Source organism: Rissa tridactyla, chromosome 11 (assembly GCF_028500815.1).
Source record: "Rissa tridactyla isolate bRisTri1 chromosome 11, bRisTri1.patW.cur.20221130, whole genome shotgun sequence".
NCBI lineage: Eukaryota > Metazoa > Chordata > Aves > Charadriiformes > Laridae > Rissa > Rissa tridactyla.
In genome coordinates, this window is record NC_071476.1 from 21,955,827 (window position 1) to 21,974,453 (window position 18,627).

The window sequence follows — 18,627 nt, forward strand, 5'->3', positions numbered from 1 at the left end:
AGGCACCCAAGTAGTTAGCTGCGATTTTGCTGCCATGGCAGATTTTCCTGGGTGTGAATCGCTGGCATTTATCTATGTTAAGGGTGGGGAAAAAACCCTAGAAAAATTCCTGACTTGGTAATTCAAAAATGAAGTGATAAACTCCTATTGTACTGTAATGTACAGTACCCCCTATTTAATCCTGGGGAAGCGCCAAAGCAAATTCATGTCCAGAGTAATGTAGATGTTTAGAAACTAGTGCTTAATGCCATCCTCGTCCTTTATAATTTCAATTAAAGTTAGCATTGTGTTTTGAATATTTCTCTCAAATGCAAGACCACACATTTTCTTACAATCAAAAACAAGTTAGAAAGGAGGCCTTAGTTGCCATGGGTAAAAGTATTTTTTTTTTCCTTAAAAAAATTAAAAACAACAAAACCAAACAAACCGGAACAACCCCCAGCAGTTTGCTGGAGCTGGTAGAATTAGCTGTTACTCTGTGATTGTTAAATACAGATACCCGCGTTACTGTCAGATGCACTTGTACAATGCCGCACTCGCTAGAACTAGTGCGTATGCCGAGGGAGGAGAGGCAGGGTGACTTTTCTATAGGATGCAGAATTTTCTTTTTTTTTTTTCCTAAAAATTCCTATATAGATGCTTAGTGGGCAGATCTTTACGGACTGAGAAAATCTAGCAAAAAAGAAGTTTGTGCTTGTGGAGATCACCCCGGGCTTGACAGGTGCCTCACACCAGTTGTAGTTACTGGGTTGCAGCTGTCCTGGGGTTAGAGCAATTTTTTGGTGAATAATTGTTTAGTCTGACTCTGTCCTGGTGCAGTTCTTACCCAGCAGTCCCGATGGGTGTCAGTCAGGGTTTGGTGGTTTTTTTGTTTGTTTGTTTTGCTAGGTTTTTCATTTGTTTGGGGTTTTTTTGGTGGGTTTTTGTTTTGTTTTCTTTTTTCTGGGCTGGTCTACCTTTGCTCTTAACCCATAACGTGTGAACAGAAGCTTTCTTCTCCTCCAAGGCCAAATTCAAATGTTTGTACTTGCATTTCATGTGTCTTGCAAGCGAAAACACAGATAGTTTGAATGAACCTCTTTTGTAGGAATCTGCTGCCACACATGGAAAAGATCTAGTTTAGCTTCATCTCTTTTGCCCTACGCTTTTCCTTTTTAAAAAAAAAAAAAAAGCCAAGTTCCCTGAAGAAACTAAACTTTTTCCCAGTAAAAATCTTGGGGCTGAGGAAGGTGTTCCTTTCTCCTCTCTTTTCTGTCTTACCTCTCCATCTTGTTACCTCTTGAATATGCCAGCTGAGCAGATGCTCTGGCCTGCAGAGACGCTGTGGAATCAAAGATGAGATAAATTAGCAGTTACATGTCGACTGAAGCTCAGCTCTTAGTCGTAGGTAAGAACTTCAGTCCAGGGGTTCATATGTGTCATAGCTTTCGGTGCATGCCAAGTAGTTTTGTGTACTCACTAGGTTTTGGACCAAGGCTTAATTCTTCCAAAGATACTTCAAAAACAAACAACCAACACCCCCACCCACCAAAAAAAAAAAGACCAAACAAAAAAAGACCAAACAAGGAAAAGGAGAGAATGAGTGAATGCTCCAGACGAATCTAGAGAAGTTCATCATTAATGTCTGTTCAGTTCATAATTGTGTTAAAGTTTTGCTTCTCTGCTAGAGCAAATATGAACACTTTCTTGTACCTGAATATAATTCTTCAGGCTTTGTGTTGATCTGCAAGCGTTCTCATATTCTGTGAGCTTTAGTTTGCTTTGTTTAAAGTAATTCAGCCGTTGAATTGCTGTTTAAATGATTGCTGCGACAGAACTGGCAAGTCTTCTTTTACTGTATTATTTAGTCTTTAGACTTTAGTCGTAGTTGTAGCTGCTTCTTTAAAGCAGGAGATAATCCAAGAGGCAGGTATCTCTGCCCTACGCTTATCTGCAGTGAGATGGGTGAAAAAGCTGTTTGCTGCTGGCAAAGTACATCTGTAACTGTGATGCAGGAGTAATTTCTGATGCTTCCATATTTACTACACGTAGTGCATGTGGGTTCAGAATGTGTTTGGTTTAGTGATCAGTGTGATTGTATGCAGGTACATAATGAATCACAGAATGGTTCGGGTTGGAAGGGACCTAAAAGCCCATCCACTGCCACCCCCTGCCCTGGGCAGGGACACCTCCCACCAGCCCAGGTTGCTCCAAACCCCGTCCAACCTGGCCTTGAACCCCTCCAGACAGAATGGGATGAAGGTGTCTTCAAGATCCTGGTTTGTGTGAGCGATCAGCCGTGTTGAGTTTCTTTATTAAGGTATTTCATTAGGAAACATAAAAATTGGGACATTCTGAATGACTGGCACAGGGGGAAGGTGCGTGAGGTGGTTGAGGTGGTTTAGTGGTTATTTGCTGTCAGCATCAGGCAGGAATCTTCTGTTCCTGGCTGCACAGTTTTCTCTTGCCTTCCCGGTTCTGGTGGTGGTTAGAAAACACCCTTTGCTGGTCGAATTCATCTTGCTGTGCTGGTAGGAAGCCCCCTCTCCTTTTCCCAAATGTGAGTGCGGTGGGGTTGGTGGGAGTGCCTGGGGAAAGCCAGGGAGAGGAGGAGCCCTGAGTCATCGTCCTGGCAGTGGCCAAACGTTAGGCTGGCACACAAGAGCTCCTGCTATTTCGGCTTTAGAAAAGGTAACTCAGTTTTCATACAATGGGAGAAAATGGATGCCTCGTAAAAGCTTGGAAAAAATCAAACTGAGAACAATTTAGAGTTACGCTGTAGCAAAGTCTGTCACGGGCAGGAATTTAAATAAGATGGAGTATGAGGAGATAGTTACATGGATAACTTTTCTGGTATTATTCTTTCCTATATGAACTCTCATATGGTAACAAAACTCTCTCACAAGGTTTAAACCAATCTTTTATTTTAGTATTTTAAGTTAAAATATGTGTGGTATTCTACAGCTGTCAAATATCCATATTCTTTCTTGCATTCTGAAAACAAAGGAAATGGGTGGATCGGGTTGGTGGGGAGGAATTAGATGAAATTGCAGACTGTTTGGGGAGACTGGGATTTTGCTAGAAACATCTGTAAGTCTATCTAGAGCTGGTTTTTCATTGCTGAATTTGCTTATGGGGCTTCCAAGCTGTAGTGAAACTGGAAGCTGCTGGTTAATGTTGTGAATTACCTGGCTAGCTAACCTGGTATTGAAGTAACATGAGACAAAATTGAAATCTAACGAGGAAACTCTCAAAAGAAAGGTAAATGTTAATGCGTGTTAACTAGTTAAGCAAGAACTTGTGTTTGTGCTGAAGTATAGAAAATTAGTTTCCAGGTTTCGAGATACCGGAGTGCACTGATGTAAAAGCAGATGATCCCAAAAGGGAACCATTGTCATCAAAATGTTACCAAAATAACAGTAAGAACTAATTGTAGCTGGACAAATACTTCCTTGTTCTCGATTCTGAAAAAAGACAATCTTGCTGCTTACTGGAAAGCAGAGAGACACGTCGTCGAGTTTTCTGGCTCCTCTTCTGACAACTATATTAAAATATATGTAAATGCAAATATATTAAGAGTTTGCAGTGTCAAACAAGTGAAAAATTAGAAGCTGGAATTAAGAGGAGCTTTCTCCAATGGCATGTGTTACGTTGTGATGGCCTTTTGTGTCTTTTTTGGGTTTTTTTTGTTTTAATTTTCTTTTCAAACAGCCCCCTTCCCCTTGTGGATGTTGCTGAAGTGGGTGATTTCCTGTTGTTTTTAAGAGTGGGGATTTGTGAAGAAAGGGATGTTTTGAGATTAAGACCATGAAATGCAACTCCAGAGAATAAAATTATATTTCTGCTTTTTACAGAAAATGCTTAGCAGATGATCTGAACATAATTTTTCAGATAGCATTGAAAATGTCATTTTTGTGTGTGATGGTTTCCTGTCGGGAATCTGATTTGTAGAAACCGAAAACTCGTCTGCTCTAAAAGTCTGTGGGGAGCTGTGATGATGACACATGAAATATTGTAACATGCTAATTACTGAAAAAAAATTCACTAAACTCTCAAGCTGTAGCTCTTAATTTCATGCTAAATGAGTTTTATTTAGCATGTCCAAATACTAATTGAGAAGAATAAAAATAAAAGTTGTAGCCAATGAAGTCTGTTTGTGCCGTACACTTGGTGATACAGGGGGGAAAATAAACCCAAACATTTTTATAGTGAAAGTTTGTGTCAAATGTATATAAAAGGATGAATTCTTGTCTTCGGCATAGTTACAACAGGGACGTTAAGGGCACAGTAAGTTTTCAGTGCACTGGCGCTAAGGTCACACTATAATTTTGATATTCAGTGCTGAAGATTACAAAGGCGCATGCTTGACTTTGAAAAGACCGAAATCCGTAATGTTGGGGATGTTTTTAGTGTTTTAGAAAACAAAGCTAAAATAAACCCCGCCATATTGAATTTCTACTACTCCCTGCCTTGGATGACCGGTTGAAAAGTGGAGAAGCGTTCTGGTTGAGCCTTTTCGCAAAAAGAGACTATAGGCTATACCTGCACTGAAATGTCTTCTAAATGAGAACTTTCAAAGGAACACCTTTTCCAGGGATATCAAGATAAGCAAAAAATGCCATTGGGGGTGGGGAGAGGTAAAATTTCTACAAGGTTTAGCTAGTTGTTGTCTAAATAGTTCACCGTTACACAATAAAAATGGTTATTCTTGGTCTGTGGTTGCCATCTAGAGATGCTCTGGTCTTGTCTTTCCCCGGCAGGTTTTTTCTCCTAAGGGATTTGGGATTTGCCCCCTTCCTCCTCTCCTTTCCCAGTCAAACCAAATTTGTCTATTTTTACAAGCCTTTTGCCATCCCGAGGACATGTTTCAGATGTGCCAGCATTTTAAGTAGTAGCGCTGCTCTTGATTGTCTGATTGTGTCATCCCTTTGTGTCTGAAGCTCGGCTGCGCAGCAATGCATGCCTTCTTTCTGCCACCTGTGCCACCTCCTGGTGTCACATTCAGCCAGTAGAACTATTTGCTGAAGAATTCTTTTATTGGGAATTGGAAGATGGCAAAGGCTTACTCAAGCAGTTAAGCTGAGCCTTTCTGCTGTCAGATTGGCACCAGGTGTCTCAGCGATGCTGAGCTCATCGTCCTCTGTTTGTTGGTACTATCCATGGGGAAGATTATTGTCCTCTCTACGGGTGCTCTGCTGGGGGAAAGGTGGGAGGTTTTCTGTCTCTGTATGGGATTTCCAGGCATACGGTAGGAGTTACTGGATTGAACCATACAGCGTCGGCTGAGGATAGACCAGCTCCTCTAGAAAGAGCTTAGACCCACTGCAGAGACCTTTTGCAGTTACTCTGCGCTGTGTGGCCACAGCCCCTCTCTGAGATATCCGGCGGGCTAGATGGCTAGGCACAGCTGCTCAAATGCATCCCAAAAGTGCCAAATTTAGTCAATGCACGTGACCCAGCTCTGATGTACCTGAGTAATAGACACGACTTCCCTGAAGCAGAGGTTATTCTGTGTGCTGTGTGAAGGTGCTTCGAGCTTTCGCCTGGCTAGAGGTATGGCAGTGCTGGTTACGGGGCTTGACTACTGTGGAGCAGCCTTTTCATTTGGGTTAGTTTACTGAGAAATGCTGTTAACGCTCTGTAAATACGTCAATGTAAAGGACCGAAGCGTTAGGAAGGCTCCTCGCTTTGGCTGCGCGTGAGGTGATCGGCTGGTACCTCTGCAAGACTTTTTGCCTGTATGCTTTGTTTGAAAGCATCCCATGAGACAGTAACAGCTGAGTCTGTTCTAAGTGGTTTCTGGAGTGAGATATTTTGGGTGTAACTGTGGTGGTCTGCTCACCCATCCTGTTGTGTCAGCAAGACGCTTCATTTACCTTATTGCATGATCTGCTTCCAGCAAAAGTGCCGAGCATGATCTCTTGCTGAAGTCTTGCAGGGTTTGAGTTCCCCCCAAAATCTGGCTCTTGCAAGTGGGGAGAGAATAGCCAACAGAAGACTTGACGCTTATCTGAAGATTTTTCTATCTTAACGAGAAGCTGGTATCTTACTGACGACAGGGGCAGGGAGAGGAGTTTAAATATTTATTCATTGCATTTTTATCTTAAGAGATTTTGGGGGCAGAAGACAAGCTCTGTTTTTGATTACATTGGCTTTATAGTACCCTGGACTGTCACGCTTTGATAGGTTTACCACTAAAACCAACAGAAGGGACCAACTCCCTGTGGCAACAAGTAAACCGAGTAAACTTCAGGGTTACCATTTCAACCTGGGAATGTCATTGAGTTGAAATCTGGTAAATATAGCAGAATATGATGAGAAGGGACGTTCTCCTCCTCCCCCAGGTTTTCTATTTGGTTTTATCAGGTGATAAACGGTCTGCGGAGGAAGCTATCGAGCTGCAGCCTGCTCGGGCAAGCTGACCGTGTGTACAAGAGGAGTGCCCCGCGCTGTGACAGTGGCAGAGCAAGCCAGGGCACTCTGGGGGTTGCACAGATCCCAAGCGCTGCTTCCCAGGGAACGACACTGCCTTTAGAGAGGTCCATTTTTAATTGGCACGGTAATAAGGAATGATATTAGACTTTGAGAAGTGTTACTAGGTGACAGTAGTCATGTCAAAGATTTCAGGAGGTGCTGTTGTAGAGCCTTTAGAGATCTGCATTTGGAATTATTCTGTTGGAAAGGAAAAGTCTTTTGGTTATGATATGGCTAGTAGTGGGACAAATCACTCTGGTACCTTATTTTGCCTAGTAAAAAGGAGACTATAAAGAGGACAAAAATTAGATCTGTGAACTCAGAGTATGTGCCATTTAGTCAGGTTGAATGATCCAGCCCTGCGGTATTGGAGGGAGCATTGTGAATTTTATCAAGAAGTTTAGTAATGGTCAACTGAGTTACAATTTAAGCACATCGGCAATGTATGGAAGCGATAGGAGAGAGCAGATTTGCAATTACAGTTTTTTCCTGCTGATGAAAGATGGTCTAGGGAACTAGTTTGGTCTAAATGAGGATTGATCGGGCCTGCGAAAACATGACCAATATGTGTCACTGTATTTTTATCTCCTTTGCTTTGCATTCACACCTGTCTTTTGGGAATAACTCTGTTAAATAGGGATTAAGGTTTCCTATCTTTGAGCATTACACAGTGCAGAAAGACTGATTTAGGAAGAATCTGGAGCAGGAAGAGGCACCCAACCAATTTAGTTAATGATATTTTCTTGTTCAAAATAATTATTGGCATTTAAAGAGATTCATATTATCTATGAAATGGCATGCTTGTTTAAGCACTAATGGGTAATCTCATACACAATGGCACGGTAATGTGTGATAATCTGTTATGTAGTGATTAAAAGGGTATTGCCAAGCGACTTAGATGTCTTTTTGAGGATGTCCCAGACCATAATCAAAGCGTTCTTGGATTGGGATGATAGGGTAAGAATATAAACAAGTTCGTTGCAACACGGAAGTATGTGGCATTTTAAATACCAGGAGTGAGAATTCAAAAACTTTGAAAGAGCATTTCTGGTCAAAGTTCATCTTTCTTATGGTCGATGTGAAAGATGAGGTAAAAAAAAAATGGTAAGAGGATATTTGCTACCAATGTATTTATTAAGGGCAGGTGTGTCAGGAGAAGACTCGTGTGGTATAAAATTGATGTCAAAATATGGGGTTTTTGAAAGGCCAAGTAGAATCAGCTATTCCTGGGCAGGGTTTATGTCATTATACAAATAACGTAAGCAATGAAAGGTAGGCAGGCAAAGTAAAGCATAGTGTCTGAAATAACTAGTCGGGGGGTTGGGGTTTTTTGGGTTGGTTTTTTTTTTTTTTTTTTTCCAGAGATATGGATGTTCCAGATGCACGATCTCTGCAGATCTCAGTGCAACTCTTCCTTGTACATCCTGAGGTTACAAGCTCCTGAAGGCTCCCCTTCACGCGTGGGTACTGCCATAGATGTGATTAGGGCCTGCAGGCATTGTGTGTATTCTTCAAAGGGTCACCAGAATCATACAGAAGTTTAAGTACGACATGCTTAACTTAATAAAGAGGGTTTTAAACTTTAACGACTTCAATGAAGAAATTTGTTTTAAAGGCCAAATGACTTACCCAAACAACCCGATGGCATAGTTCAGTCTATACTCTGACTTAAAACAGTTATTTTCCTTACACAGCAAGTAAACCTTCCCTTGTAACTCTAATGTTCTTTAGCTTAGCGTGAATTACATTTTTTAACAACACTTTGTCTTAAAGTTTTTAAAAGCATATGAATTTTAGAAAGGTGATGACACTAGAATGAATTATTATATCTTTCTAATTCCTGTATACAGAGTGCTAGTCAACTTGTGGTTTCTTCCTTGAGGACTTTAAGCTGAGCAATCAGCATACGACAAAACGCATTTAAATATTTAAAACATATTCAAAAAATTGCAAATATATTATGTCCCTCATTCTGGTGTTGTAAATTAGATATCTTGATGCGGAAATGGTGAAACTTGAAAGTGGCTATTCCTTTTGATCTGCTTGGCTTTGGACTGTTTTTTACAAGAAAACAGAGCCAGCACAATCCACTCCCACTTTAGATGGACTGAAATAATTACATAATTTGAGTTGCATCTAAAGTCTGTCTGTCTTTCCATTGCGGTGTGGTCACGTAATCATAATCAGTGGGACCCAGCTCTTTTTTTTTTTTTTTTTTTTTTTTTTTGAGCTGGGGTCCGTTAGAAAACTGGTGATAATTACGCGCTACTAGCTCAGAACTGCACTTAAGTATTTTCTTTATCCTTGATATGAACTTTATCCATTTAGGGAGGGCAGAGCAACTGGTGCTTCCATGAGAATATTCCTTTTTTTGAAAGAGAAGGGAACAGAATGGTTGCCCGAGTGTGGGTATCTGACTTGTTCCTTTATTGCAGTGAACTTGAAACAACTTTGGCCAAGGTTATTCATGTTAGTTCTTCAAGCTTTATTGATGGCTTTCAACTTCTGTGTTCAAATTGTGGAAACGGACAAACGTGTTTTTCAGAGAATGTAATCTCTGATTCCTCATGGCAAAATCACACCAGTGGTATAAAGTCCTGCTCTTTTTTCCAAAGACACAAACCTGGTTGTGTTCCATGTTTTCTGAAGTGATATCTGTGTCTTTGCCTTGTTAAACTTAGGAACGTGACACTGAGAGGTTACCCTAAAACTCTGACCTTGGTACTTGCATGGTAGGAACATCCTGATGAGTCTGGAAGTCAACAAGGAAACCCGTGCTTTGAATCGGAGTATTGGTTATAGGTGCGTAGGTGTGTATCTGATGAGCAAGCTTTTCCCTCGAAAGGTGAGATCCATGTTCTAATACACCTCTGTGACCGACTTCAGGCTAATTTAAATAGTTTAAATATGGCACTAACACATGGAACATCTGGCATTATCTGCCGCTAAGTTCAGCCATGCTGTGTGCCATAGTGCTTTAGGAAAAAACCAGTCACCTGTTCCAAACTCAACCAGTAGTTAGTTGTACCGGTCATTTCATCTCTGTTAAACTGTAGAATTGTTGACTTGTTTAAATTGGTGTAAATACCCTTTTCAGATGCAGCCTGAATCTGTGTACCATAGAATTGGTGGTTTGTGGCCCAGTAGAAGGATTAATCTGCTTGCAGATCTTGAAACTCATACTTTTCTCTCTAATTCTGAGATCTACGGTTTGTGTGTTGATGTGTTGGATGGGGAGGAGCTAGGTCATCTGTTTCCTATCAGAAGAGACATAGAAAAGTTTTTGGGTTGGAAGTGACCTTTAAAAATCATCCAGTCCAAGCCCCTCACTGTGGGCAGGGACATCTTCCACTAGGTCTGGCTGATCAAAAGCCCCTCCAACCTGTCCTTGAACGTTTCCAGGGATGGGACATCCACAACTCCTCTGTTCCTAGGGATGGTTAAGAGCTCTCTCTTCAGTTGTTGGATAATGGTGCTGGCCTCGTCCCTGCCAGGGTTTGTGAACAGACTGCCATGTGGCTTCAGCAGAAGGTGCTCAGCTAAAGAACCGCCGCACAAAGGCAGACTGAAGGTGCATCTTAGCTCCCTGTGCCCTGCAGCGGCCAGCTGTGGACACTTGGGGGTAAAGCGGTAAAATCACAGTACAGGTGATAGTCTTTCCTCTCTCTGTCCATCCAGTAGCCTCTTGTTCAGGAGTGTCCTTAAATAGTGGCTTCCGGGACCACTGTTCTTAGTATTACTGCAAAGCCTGTGCCTTCTATGGACCTATCTAATCTATTTCTAAATTCACCTTTTTTGCCTTTGCATGGCAGCTCATGTTGTATGGAAGCACTTCCTTTTGGCTTGCTTCTGAACATTTTAGTGGGAAGCTGTAACTTTGCATTGAGAATGTCACCATCTCCATATGGTTAATGTCTGTAGAGTTTTCGCAATAAAAACAGTCTGCAGTGGCTCCTGTATTCTCTTTTCAGACTTATCCTGCAACAGCGGTCAGTCCGCAAAAAGGTGTCGTTACACAACCTCTGTGGTGGCTTCTGTTCCTGAAAACGTGCCATTGCCCCGCAGGAAGCACAGTGTCGAGCACTGGAGTTCAGTTCGTGTAGTGCCAGATCAGTCGTCAGTACGTGCTAGTGAGGCCGTAATAATGTGAGAAATTGTGATCACTCCTGTGCGGGAAGGATGAGTTTGAACAAAAATGGAGGATGGTCTTGAGGATGCTGTCAGTGTGTGTTGGATAGGATGAGACAAGCGGAGGTTTAGTCGTGCACCCCCGTGCGTATGAGATTGCTGCTGTCCCGGTGTGGATGAGGTGACTTGAACACCTGGCAGAGTGGCACAAGAGCAAATAGTTACGAAATGGACACAAACCCAATTAAACTAGAGTTTAAAAGATAAGTGAGCATTACAGCAGTAAGATTCTGGCATAGTCATCCTAAATCATAGAGAAAGAAAAACTGAGCAATTATTTAGATGGTACTGCAAACCTGCAAAAGGGAAATAAATGAATGGGTGTCTGCAGTGGTAATTCTTGGAGTCCGTCTCCCTTTTACTCCATCCAGCCTAACAAATGTCTGCTCTGATGTCTTCTGTGGCTGTCAATTAGTTTTGGCATGTGCAATATGGAAAAAAAAAAAAAAGGTATGAAATTAACGGCTGGGTACGGCACCTGGGTTGACCCCTAGCTGCTGAGGTAAATAAAAGGCATCTTCTGCCTTCTCTCCCAAAGTCCTTGGTGTGGTTATAGCACCTTTTCTGGAACAAAGCAGGAACTGCAGTGCGCTGGATGTGCGCTTTCGTGAGCTGGAAGGAAGAGCCGGTGACCTGTGGTTGGTAAGTCCTCCAGGAAACCACCAGCAGCGACCAATGGAAGCAGATACTTTGGAGCAGGAGCTCAGTGGTGGTTGAAGTTCCTTTGTCTTTATAGGACACAGGACTTAGACCCGTGGTGGGACTTCTCTTGCCTCCCAAAATCCTGTGTATATGAATGCTTCAACAAGCAAACTTCGGAAATGGAGAGACTAGTAAAGTGTAGGTAACCTGTCTGATCTTAGTGATTGGAAACAATCGAGATATACCCAGTTTAATTTCAGGCCAGGCCATTTTGTTTGGTGTTTTTTTCTTTGTTTGTGGTGGTGGTAGTGTTTTTGACTGGACTTTTTATTTCCCACTTCTTCTGCCAGCAGTAGAGCTGTTTGTCAGCTCCTCCGTGAGACCCGTCTAAGTGGAGGGAAACTGCTGTTGTGCTGTTCCTTGTTAGCTAAATCCACGCTTTTTTAGCCTTCGCTCAGGGGTCATTTTTCAAAGTCCTGTAGGTTTCTCTCGAGTACTTTTCCACTTTGCTTACCGTAGCGTTCAGCTTTGGTCGCAGCGGTCCTACTAGATGAGGAGGCCTCTGTGCCGAGTTGTGAAGACTTAATTCCTTTTCTTTCCTTCGGCACTGCTTGTGTACACTGCAAGCTAGCGTAAGCCAGCGCTGCCACCAGAAATAGCTGCTGTAAACATCTGTGTAGTGAGTTACTCTGTGAGCTGTCCTGGGGGAGCAGATCTATGTCAAAACTATCACTTTCTCTGTGTGTTTGGTACTGAGTGGGTGCCCCGGTGCAGTTTCGCAGTGACTATCCCCTGCTGTCCCACCTGCCGTGACCGACACGACTTGCATCCCCTTTTAAACCAACAAGAAATTCAGTTGACGTTAATATGTGAGGTGTGAGCTGTGGTGCTTCAGGCTTGTTGTTTATAGCCTCACTCAATTTAGCAGCAGGGGCTGGAAGGGTTACGGCTGCAGCAGCTTGGAGGTGGAAGGGGGTGTGTGGCTGGTAGCCTCTTCAAGTACACGGAGTCGGGAATCCGTGGCCCCTCTGCTCTGGTCGCTCTGTAGCGCACTAGTCCGTCTCCAAAACCCACATGGGTGTGGCGTGGACAGATCTAGCTGTAACTTCTCATTTTATGGTGGAGCGGTCAGTTTATTATAAATTGTTTTTCCTAGCCTCTTGACATTGCTGAAGTGATCCAGAGGTAGGGTGTTGGAGCCAGGGAGGTAGCACACTTGGATCTGACGAAGCAGCTCACCTCAGCCCTCAGAGCCCCGCGCTCAGTTTCAGGTGGCCAGGTCTGCGTGCCATCGTGGGTGTCTGCCTTGCCGATGGGGTAGGGAGTCTTCATCATTTCCAGCAACACCGCGTTCGAATACTGTGAGCCAGCCCTTCCCAGCTCTACAGCCGTGCTGTAGGGCAGTGTAACACAGCGTGCCCGGCGTATACTGGCCTAAATTGTTTTCAGGGTGGAGAAATGTGGTAAGTATTGATTCTTACATTAATGAGAAACAAATTGGATTCTCCCAAACTGGGGAAATACATTGTCTGAAGACAATGTTTGAAACTTTCAAAGTATGATTTCAGTATTTATTCTGTAATAGTTAGAAGCTGGGTTGCGGTAGACGTGACGTAAACCGGTCTTGCAGAGAGCTGCACATAGCAAATCATCTGATGTATAAGATGCATTATTTTCAGAGGTTTATATGTAATTTGACCCTGTTTAAAAGCGAAGGAATGGAAAAGTTACTGATTCACCGCTGGTGAAACTCGCTAATCTGTAAACCAGTAACCGTTTGCTTTTTGTAGCCTGTGAAATCGATTGTTTTGGTTTGGGGGGGGTGTGTACTACTCACCAGTGCGTTTCTTTACACTATTTGCACATTTGTGTATGCGAACATAAGCCCTGCCTACACTGCAGAGGCAGCTGTGCAGTGACGTTTGCGTGTGTGAAACAGGCTGTGCTGGACTATATGGATAAAAACCCGCGTGGAGTAAAACTACACAGCTTTACCATAATTTTACATCATCCATGCAAATGAGTGGGATAAATGCCTTCTTACAGTACTGTTCCATATTTGCCTTCAGCTTTAGTCTTACAGGAAAGAAACTTTTTAAAAAAGAAGCTGTTACCAAAGTTTCTTGTGCCTAAGTATTTCTACTGTGTAATGTTAGCGTAGAGGTGGCATTGATTTCAAGTATACTTAAAATATTTGAAATACTGTTTCATAGTTTTTGTGACTGTAGCTAGGACTGTACAACTTGGAATGTTAAATTATTGGGAATTTAAGGTAGTAGGTTTTTAAAATTTTTTCCTGCTCTTAAAAAAGAAAAGGTGTATCAGAGCTAAGTCTACTTCATTTTGGGTGGAGTTGTGTGGGAAAGGGGTAACAACTTTACATTTTAGGTTGGAAGATTCTTCACATTCAGAAAATACTAAACCAAGCCTGTGGAATAATACTGGTTTCCCAGACTTCTGTTTCTGGGCTTTCCCCCTGGATTTATCCTTATTCCCCCAGGAGGTGTGGTTTGTTTGGGTTTGGTTTTGTTTTGCCTTTTTTTTTTTTTTTCTTCAAGGGAATGAGTTGGGAATTTGGGACAGGTAATGAAGATTCCAGTTGAAAAATAGTTTTCTTACTTCCATATTATAGTTAATTAAATGTTCAGGTCTTAGGCAAATGTTAACAGTTACTTTTAAGTAGCTGATTTTCTGGCATGTTTGCAAATGATTTTTAACTAATAGTGCATGTGGCTGAGATCTAAAACAGTGTCTTTGCATTTCTTTTGTGTGACTTTCATACTAACCTGACTGATGAACGAACATACACTGAAGGAATTGGTAAATTGTCCACTGCTGATGGTAAAGCCTTCGCAGATCCTGAGGTTCTCCGGAGACTGACGTCCTCTGTCAGCTGCGCACTGGATGAAGCTGCTGCTGCATTGACGCGGATGAGAGCAGAGAACAATCACAATGCAGGACAAGTGGACAAGTATGTATTGCTCGCTCCCCACCCTCCGTTTCCCAAATATAGAATGTGAGTTTGTATTTTTAATTTCCAATTCACTTAATTTTGTAGTTGGTACTTGGTAATGTATCTGCTCTCCTTCTAGCAGATGCAGAGTTACTGAATCAGAAGGTGTAACTGCTGTCCCATCAGGATATTGGCTTCAAAAGTGTGAGAGAAAAGTACAAAAACGTTACTTTGGAACCTGCTGCTCTTTCTGTGTACTAGACGGTTGATTTCTTTTTCAAAAGTGGGTTAAAGTCTTAGCTGTAGAAGTGTTGGTGATAGCTCTCTAATTACTGCCTCAGCGTACTTGGTTGCAAACTAACGATTCTAGTTCATTGGAGAAGTTGGAAGAGAATACTGATACTTACAGGGCAGTGATTTGCCCTGGGATCTTGCTCAGGAACTTAGCAAAAAATGAGACTGTATTATCTGATAACTTTTTGTAACCGATAATTAATGAGGATGGCATTTAATTCCCGTGGTGACAGAACCGAGGATTTGTCCTATGTCGCCAAAAGCTTTCTTCTACTTGGTAATGTCAAACCGTCTTTAGGGGTCCCGAAATATTTTCTACTCTGACAAGTGATGCAAATAGTTCCTAAACTGTTGGGGTGGTGCGACTGCATATACTGCTGATCTGCAGATCTAGCAACAAAAATGGAAAGTCTTAAGTTTCCTTTCATAGGGATGTCCTCTTGAATTTCAGACTTGGGATTTGCAAAACAACGTGCTAACAGTAAGGGCAGTAGTCTCGAGTCATTGCTCCAAATGTAAATACAAATATAAAACAAATATAGTTTCATTTCCTGACTGAAGCTAGAGGAATTACTTGTGGATCAAAACATGGGGAGATGACTATACACTGGGGAAGCCTGCTTGAACATAAAAAGGAAGCATACAAGAGGTGGAAGCAGGCCAGGTGGCCCATGGGGAATATAGAGACAATGTCCAAACGGTTAGGGATGTGATTAGGAAAACCAGAGCCCACCTGGAGTTGAATCTGGCAAAGGGCATGCGAAGACAACAAGGTACCCTAGTGCGAGAATATCGGCTGCAAAAGGAAGATGAAGGAAGATGTGGGCCTGACTCAGAATATGTCAGGGGACCTAGTGATGGGGACACAGAAGAGGAAGAGGTAGTGAATGCTGCCTTTGCCTTGGCCTTTACTGGTGAGATTTGCTTTCAGGAATCCCAAGCCCCGGAGATGAGCAGGAAGGTCTGGACCAAGGAGGTCCAGGTTGCTTGGTATCAGGTCAGGGAGCATTTAAACAGGCTGGACATAGTCCAGCAGACAAGTTCATGGGACCTGATAGGACACACCCGTGAGTACTGAGAGAGCTGGCTGATGTCACTGAGGGGCCAGTCTCGGTTTGTTTGAAAGGTCTGGGGGAATGAGGTAGGTTCCTGAGGACTGGAAAAAAGCAAACGTCACCTCTGACTTCAAGAAGGGCAAGAAAGACTTGTAGGCAGGTCCCTTAAAAAAAAAAATGTGCTGGAGCAAATCTTCCTGGAAGCTGTTTCCTAACACAGCGAGTACAAAATGGCGATGGGAAGTAGTCAGCGTGACTTTACAAAGGGAGATCAAGCCTGACCTGATAGCCTTCTACAATGAGATGGCTACGTTTGCAGGTGAGAGGGGAGCTGTGGGTGCTGTTTATCCTGACTTTAGCAGGTCTTTCACACTGTATCCCACAGTGTCCTGTGGGACAAGCTGATGAAGTACAGACCGGGTAGGTGGGCGGTGAGGTGGATTGAAACCTGTCCGAGCTACTAGGCTCAGAGTTGTTGGTATCACAGAGTGCAGGTGAAGGCAAGTTGCTAGTGATGTACTACAGGGGCTCGTACTGTTTAACATCTTCATTGGTGACCCACCTGATGGTGCAGAGTGCATCCTCAGCAAGCTTGCAGATGGTACAAAGCTGAAAGGAGTTGTTAGTGGACCAGATGGTTGTGCTGCCGTTCAGAGGAACCTTGACAAGCTGGAGAAAGGGGCCCGCAGGAATCTCATGAAATTCAACAAAGGGAAATGCGAAGTTGTGCACCTGAGGAGGAATGTCTGTGTGCGTTGGTACGGATGGGGAGGGCTGAATGGCTGGAAATCAACTTTGGAGAAAAAGACACGAGTTTCATGGCGGACAAGTGGAACATGAGCGAGCAATGCACCCTTGGAGCAAAGGTCAACAGCGTCCTGAGCTTCATTTGGAAGAGCATCCCAGCGTCATTCTTGTCACTTTTACAAAATGTCTTGGAAATATCTCAAAGGGAAGCTGAGCAGAGAGCAGACTGGGAGACCTCTTGAGGTGCCTGGGTCAACTAGAATCAAGTACGAGTCTTGTTTTATTAGCTTTTTCCAAGAGCATGTTTTGTTTTGCAACAGTTCTGTATTATATGAGGTGGCTTAAAGTCATCTTCTGAGAGTGATGGATCTGTTTCGGGGTTTGTCTCACAGGTTATGGTGTTGGGTGGCTCCCATTTCCAAAGCCATTTCCAAAGCCTAGACTATGGGTGTGCAAAAGTGCAGGAATGTCCACCCTCCCAGCTGAGGGCGGGATGCCCAGCTGTAAAGGCCATGTCACGTGGGAGCCACAGCAGGGCTGTGTGACGACTGCTTGTGCCGTGAGCACACAGCCGTCCCTTACCATCTCCTAGGAGAAGGTGGTAGATTTGAGAGAATCCTGCAGCCTGTTAGTGGATCCCATTGCTGCAGTACAGGGACTTGACTATGTAGCCAGATAATAAACTTTTCCAAAATACCAGTTGTTTTGCTTAAAATACTTGGTGATTGCAATGCAAATGTAAGTGATCAGATACTGGTCATGTCAGATCTCAGCTTTTATCTAGCAGTTAGCACAGTTTATTTCATTTTGGAGTATATGGCGGATGAGTTCCTTTTAAAATAGGGACTTAACACAGTTTAACCGTTACAAGCTTTGAACAACTGAAAGCTGAAACTTGTATGCTTTCCTCAGGGAACTTTGTGCTCTAATGGGTATTTTCTTCATTGTGAGTGAATTTCTTGAGTGAACACAGAATAAAAGTAGAAGTTTTGAGGTTTTTAATGAATCTGAGTATACTAGTTCTTCTTTTAAGTAACAAGCTTCCATATCTTGCAAATAAAATATACTGATAGGAATGCATCACGTACAGTTCACTAGTGTTTATGATAGATGGCTCTTCCTCCCTTCCTCCCTTTCCCCTCCCGCCAGGGTATTTACTGTCATTTGGTTCCCGGTGGCTGAGGGACCATGGTTCCTTGCATGTATTTTCTAAATAAAATTATATCATCAGTTGGAGAAGTGTAACGGAGTTGGTACTGAGCATGACTTGCTCTTGTTCACACTTCTGTTCAGCAGTGCTTTAACAGTTATCTTTGCTGTTAGACTTTTTTTTGTACAGAAAAAGATTTAAAGGACAGGTGACTTGGTCTGAAATAAACTGAAGCTCAGCTCACCCGTTTCGAGATTTGTTGAGTGTACTTTCGTAGGTCTCAGGGAAAATAACTATTCTCTCTACTCCAGGGTTAGTGACGGTTAAAGCAGTCATTATAGACTTCTGAGCTTTTAGGTGCCAAGAACTCAGGTCTGTCTTGTCTTTTCCTTCTAACTCTTAGCTTGTAATTACCTCTTGTGGCTTTTTTTAAGTATGAGTTAGTGGTGTTCCATGTAGGATTTGTCTTGTTATTGCTGTTTAAAAAACGTGCAGTTCAATTGGCTTATTTCATCCGTCTGAAAACTTCTGTAACATGCTTTTAACAGTGCATGACAGGAAACACAGTAAAGTTCTTTCTGTAAGGCGCCTCTCCTTTCTTCCTTCAAGATGTCATTAGGTAAGGTAAGGATTTTTCTTTGAAATGGCTGCTTAAATTAAGAAACCGGTGTTTTCAATTAAAAGCAAAAAGCTTTGGGCTAGTGCAGAGAGGGAGATAGTCTCGCTACAGGAGAGACAACGGCCAGAAGTGTGTCTTGTTTCAGTATTCAGTATTAGTGGTCTCTGGCACTAGGCTGTGTGCTTTTTGGCTTTATCTCTCCTAGAAATTTGCCTTGGTACCTGTAGTCAGCAGTTTCTTGCGGCCATAACTTCTGTGCATCTGGCATTCCACTGAAGTGTGAATAGCATCAGCGAGACTTGCATCTGTATCTTGCAAACATCAGAAATTAGCTAGTTTTGAGCATATATGAGAGCTTATGTGAGTTAGCAACTGATGAGGATGAGAGCTAATTTAGACATAAGCAAGGTCTTTATCTCCGTTTCACCTGTGGAAATAACCTGTATACTTTTTCTTAAAAAAAAATCTGTAAGGTATATTTTCTAGTAAGGCTTAGTACTAATGTCATGAGTCTTTAAGTAAAGAC

The 18,627-nt window shown here is 42.6% G+C and overlaps 1 protein-coding gene across 22 annotated transcripts in view; it reads left to right on the plus strand.

The window, feature by feature from the left end:
* Positions 1–18,627, plus strand: part of ANKHD1 (ankyrin repeat and KH domain containing 1) — a 122,617-nt gene that overhangs the window by 28,924 nt on the left and 75,066 nt on the right. For 18 of the 22 annotated variants that reach the window (XM_054217828.1, XM_054217827.1, XM_054217829.1 and 15 more), the window contains exon 3: positions 14,098–14,254. In XM_054217828.1, coding sequence (XP_054073803.1) covers positions 14,098–14,254 — 157 coding nt within the window. The remainder of the gene's footprint in view (positions 1–14,097; positions 14,255–18,627) is intronic. The other 4 variants (XM_054217812.1, XM_054217816.1, XM_054217815.1 and 1 more) reach the window with 2 other exon arrangements.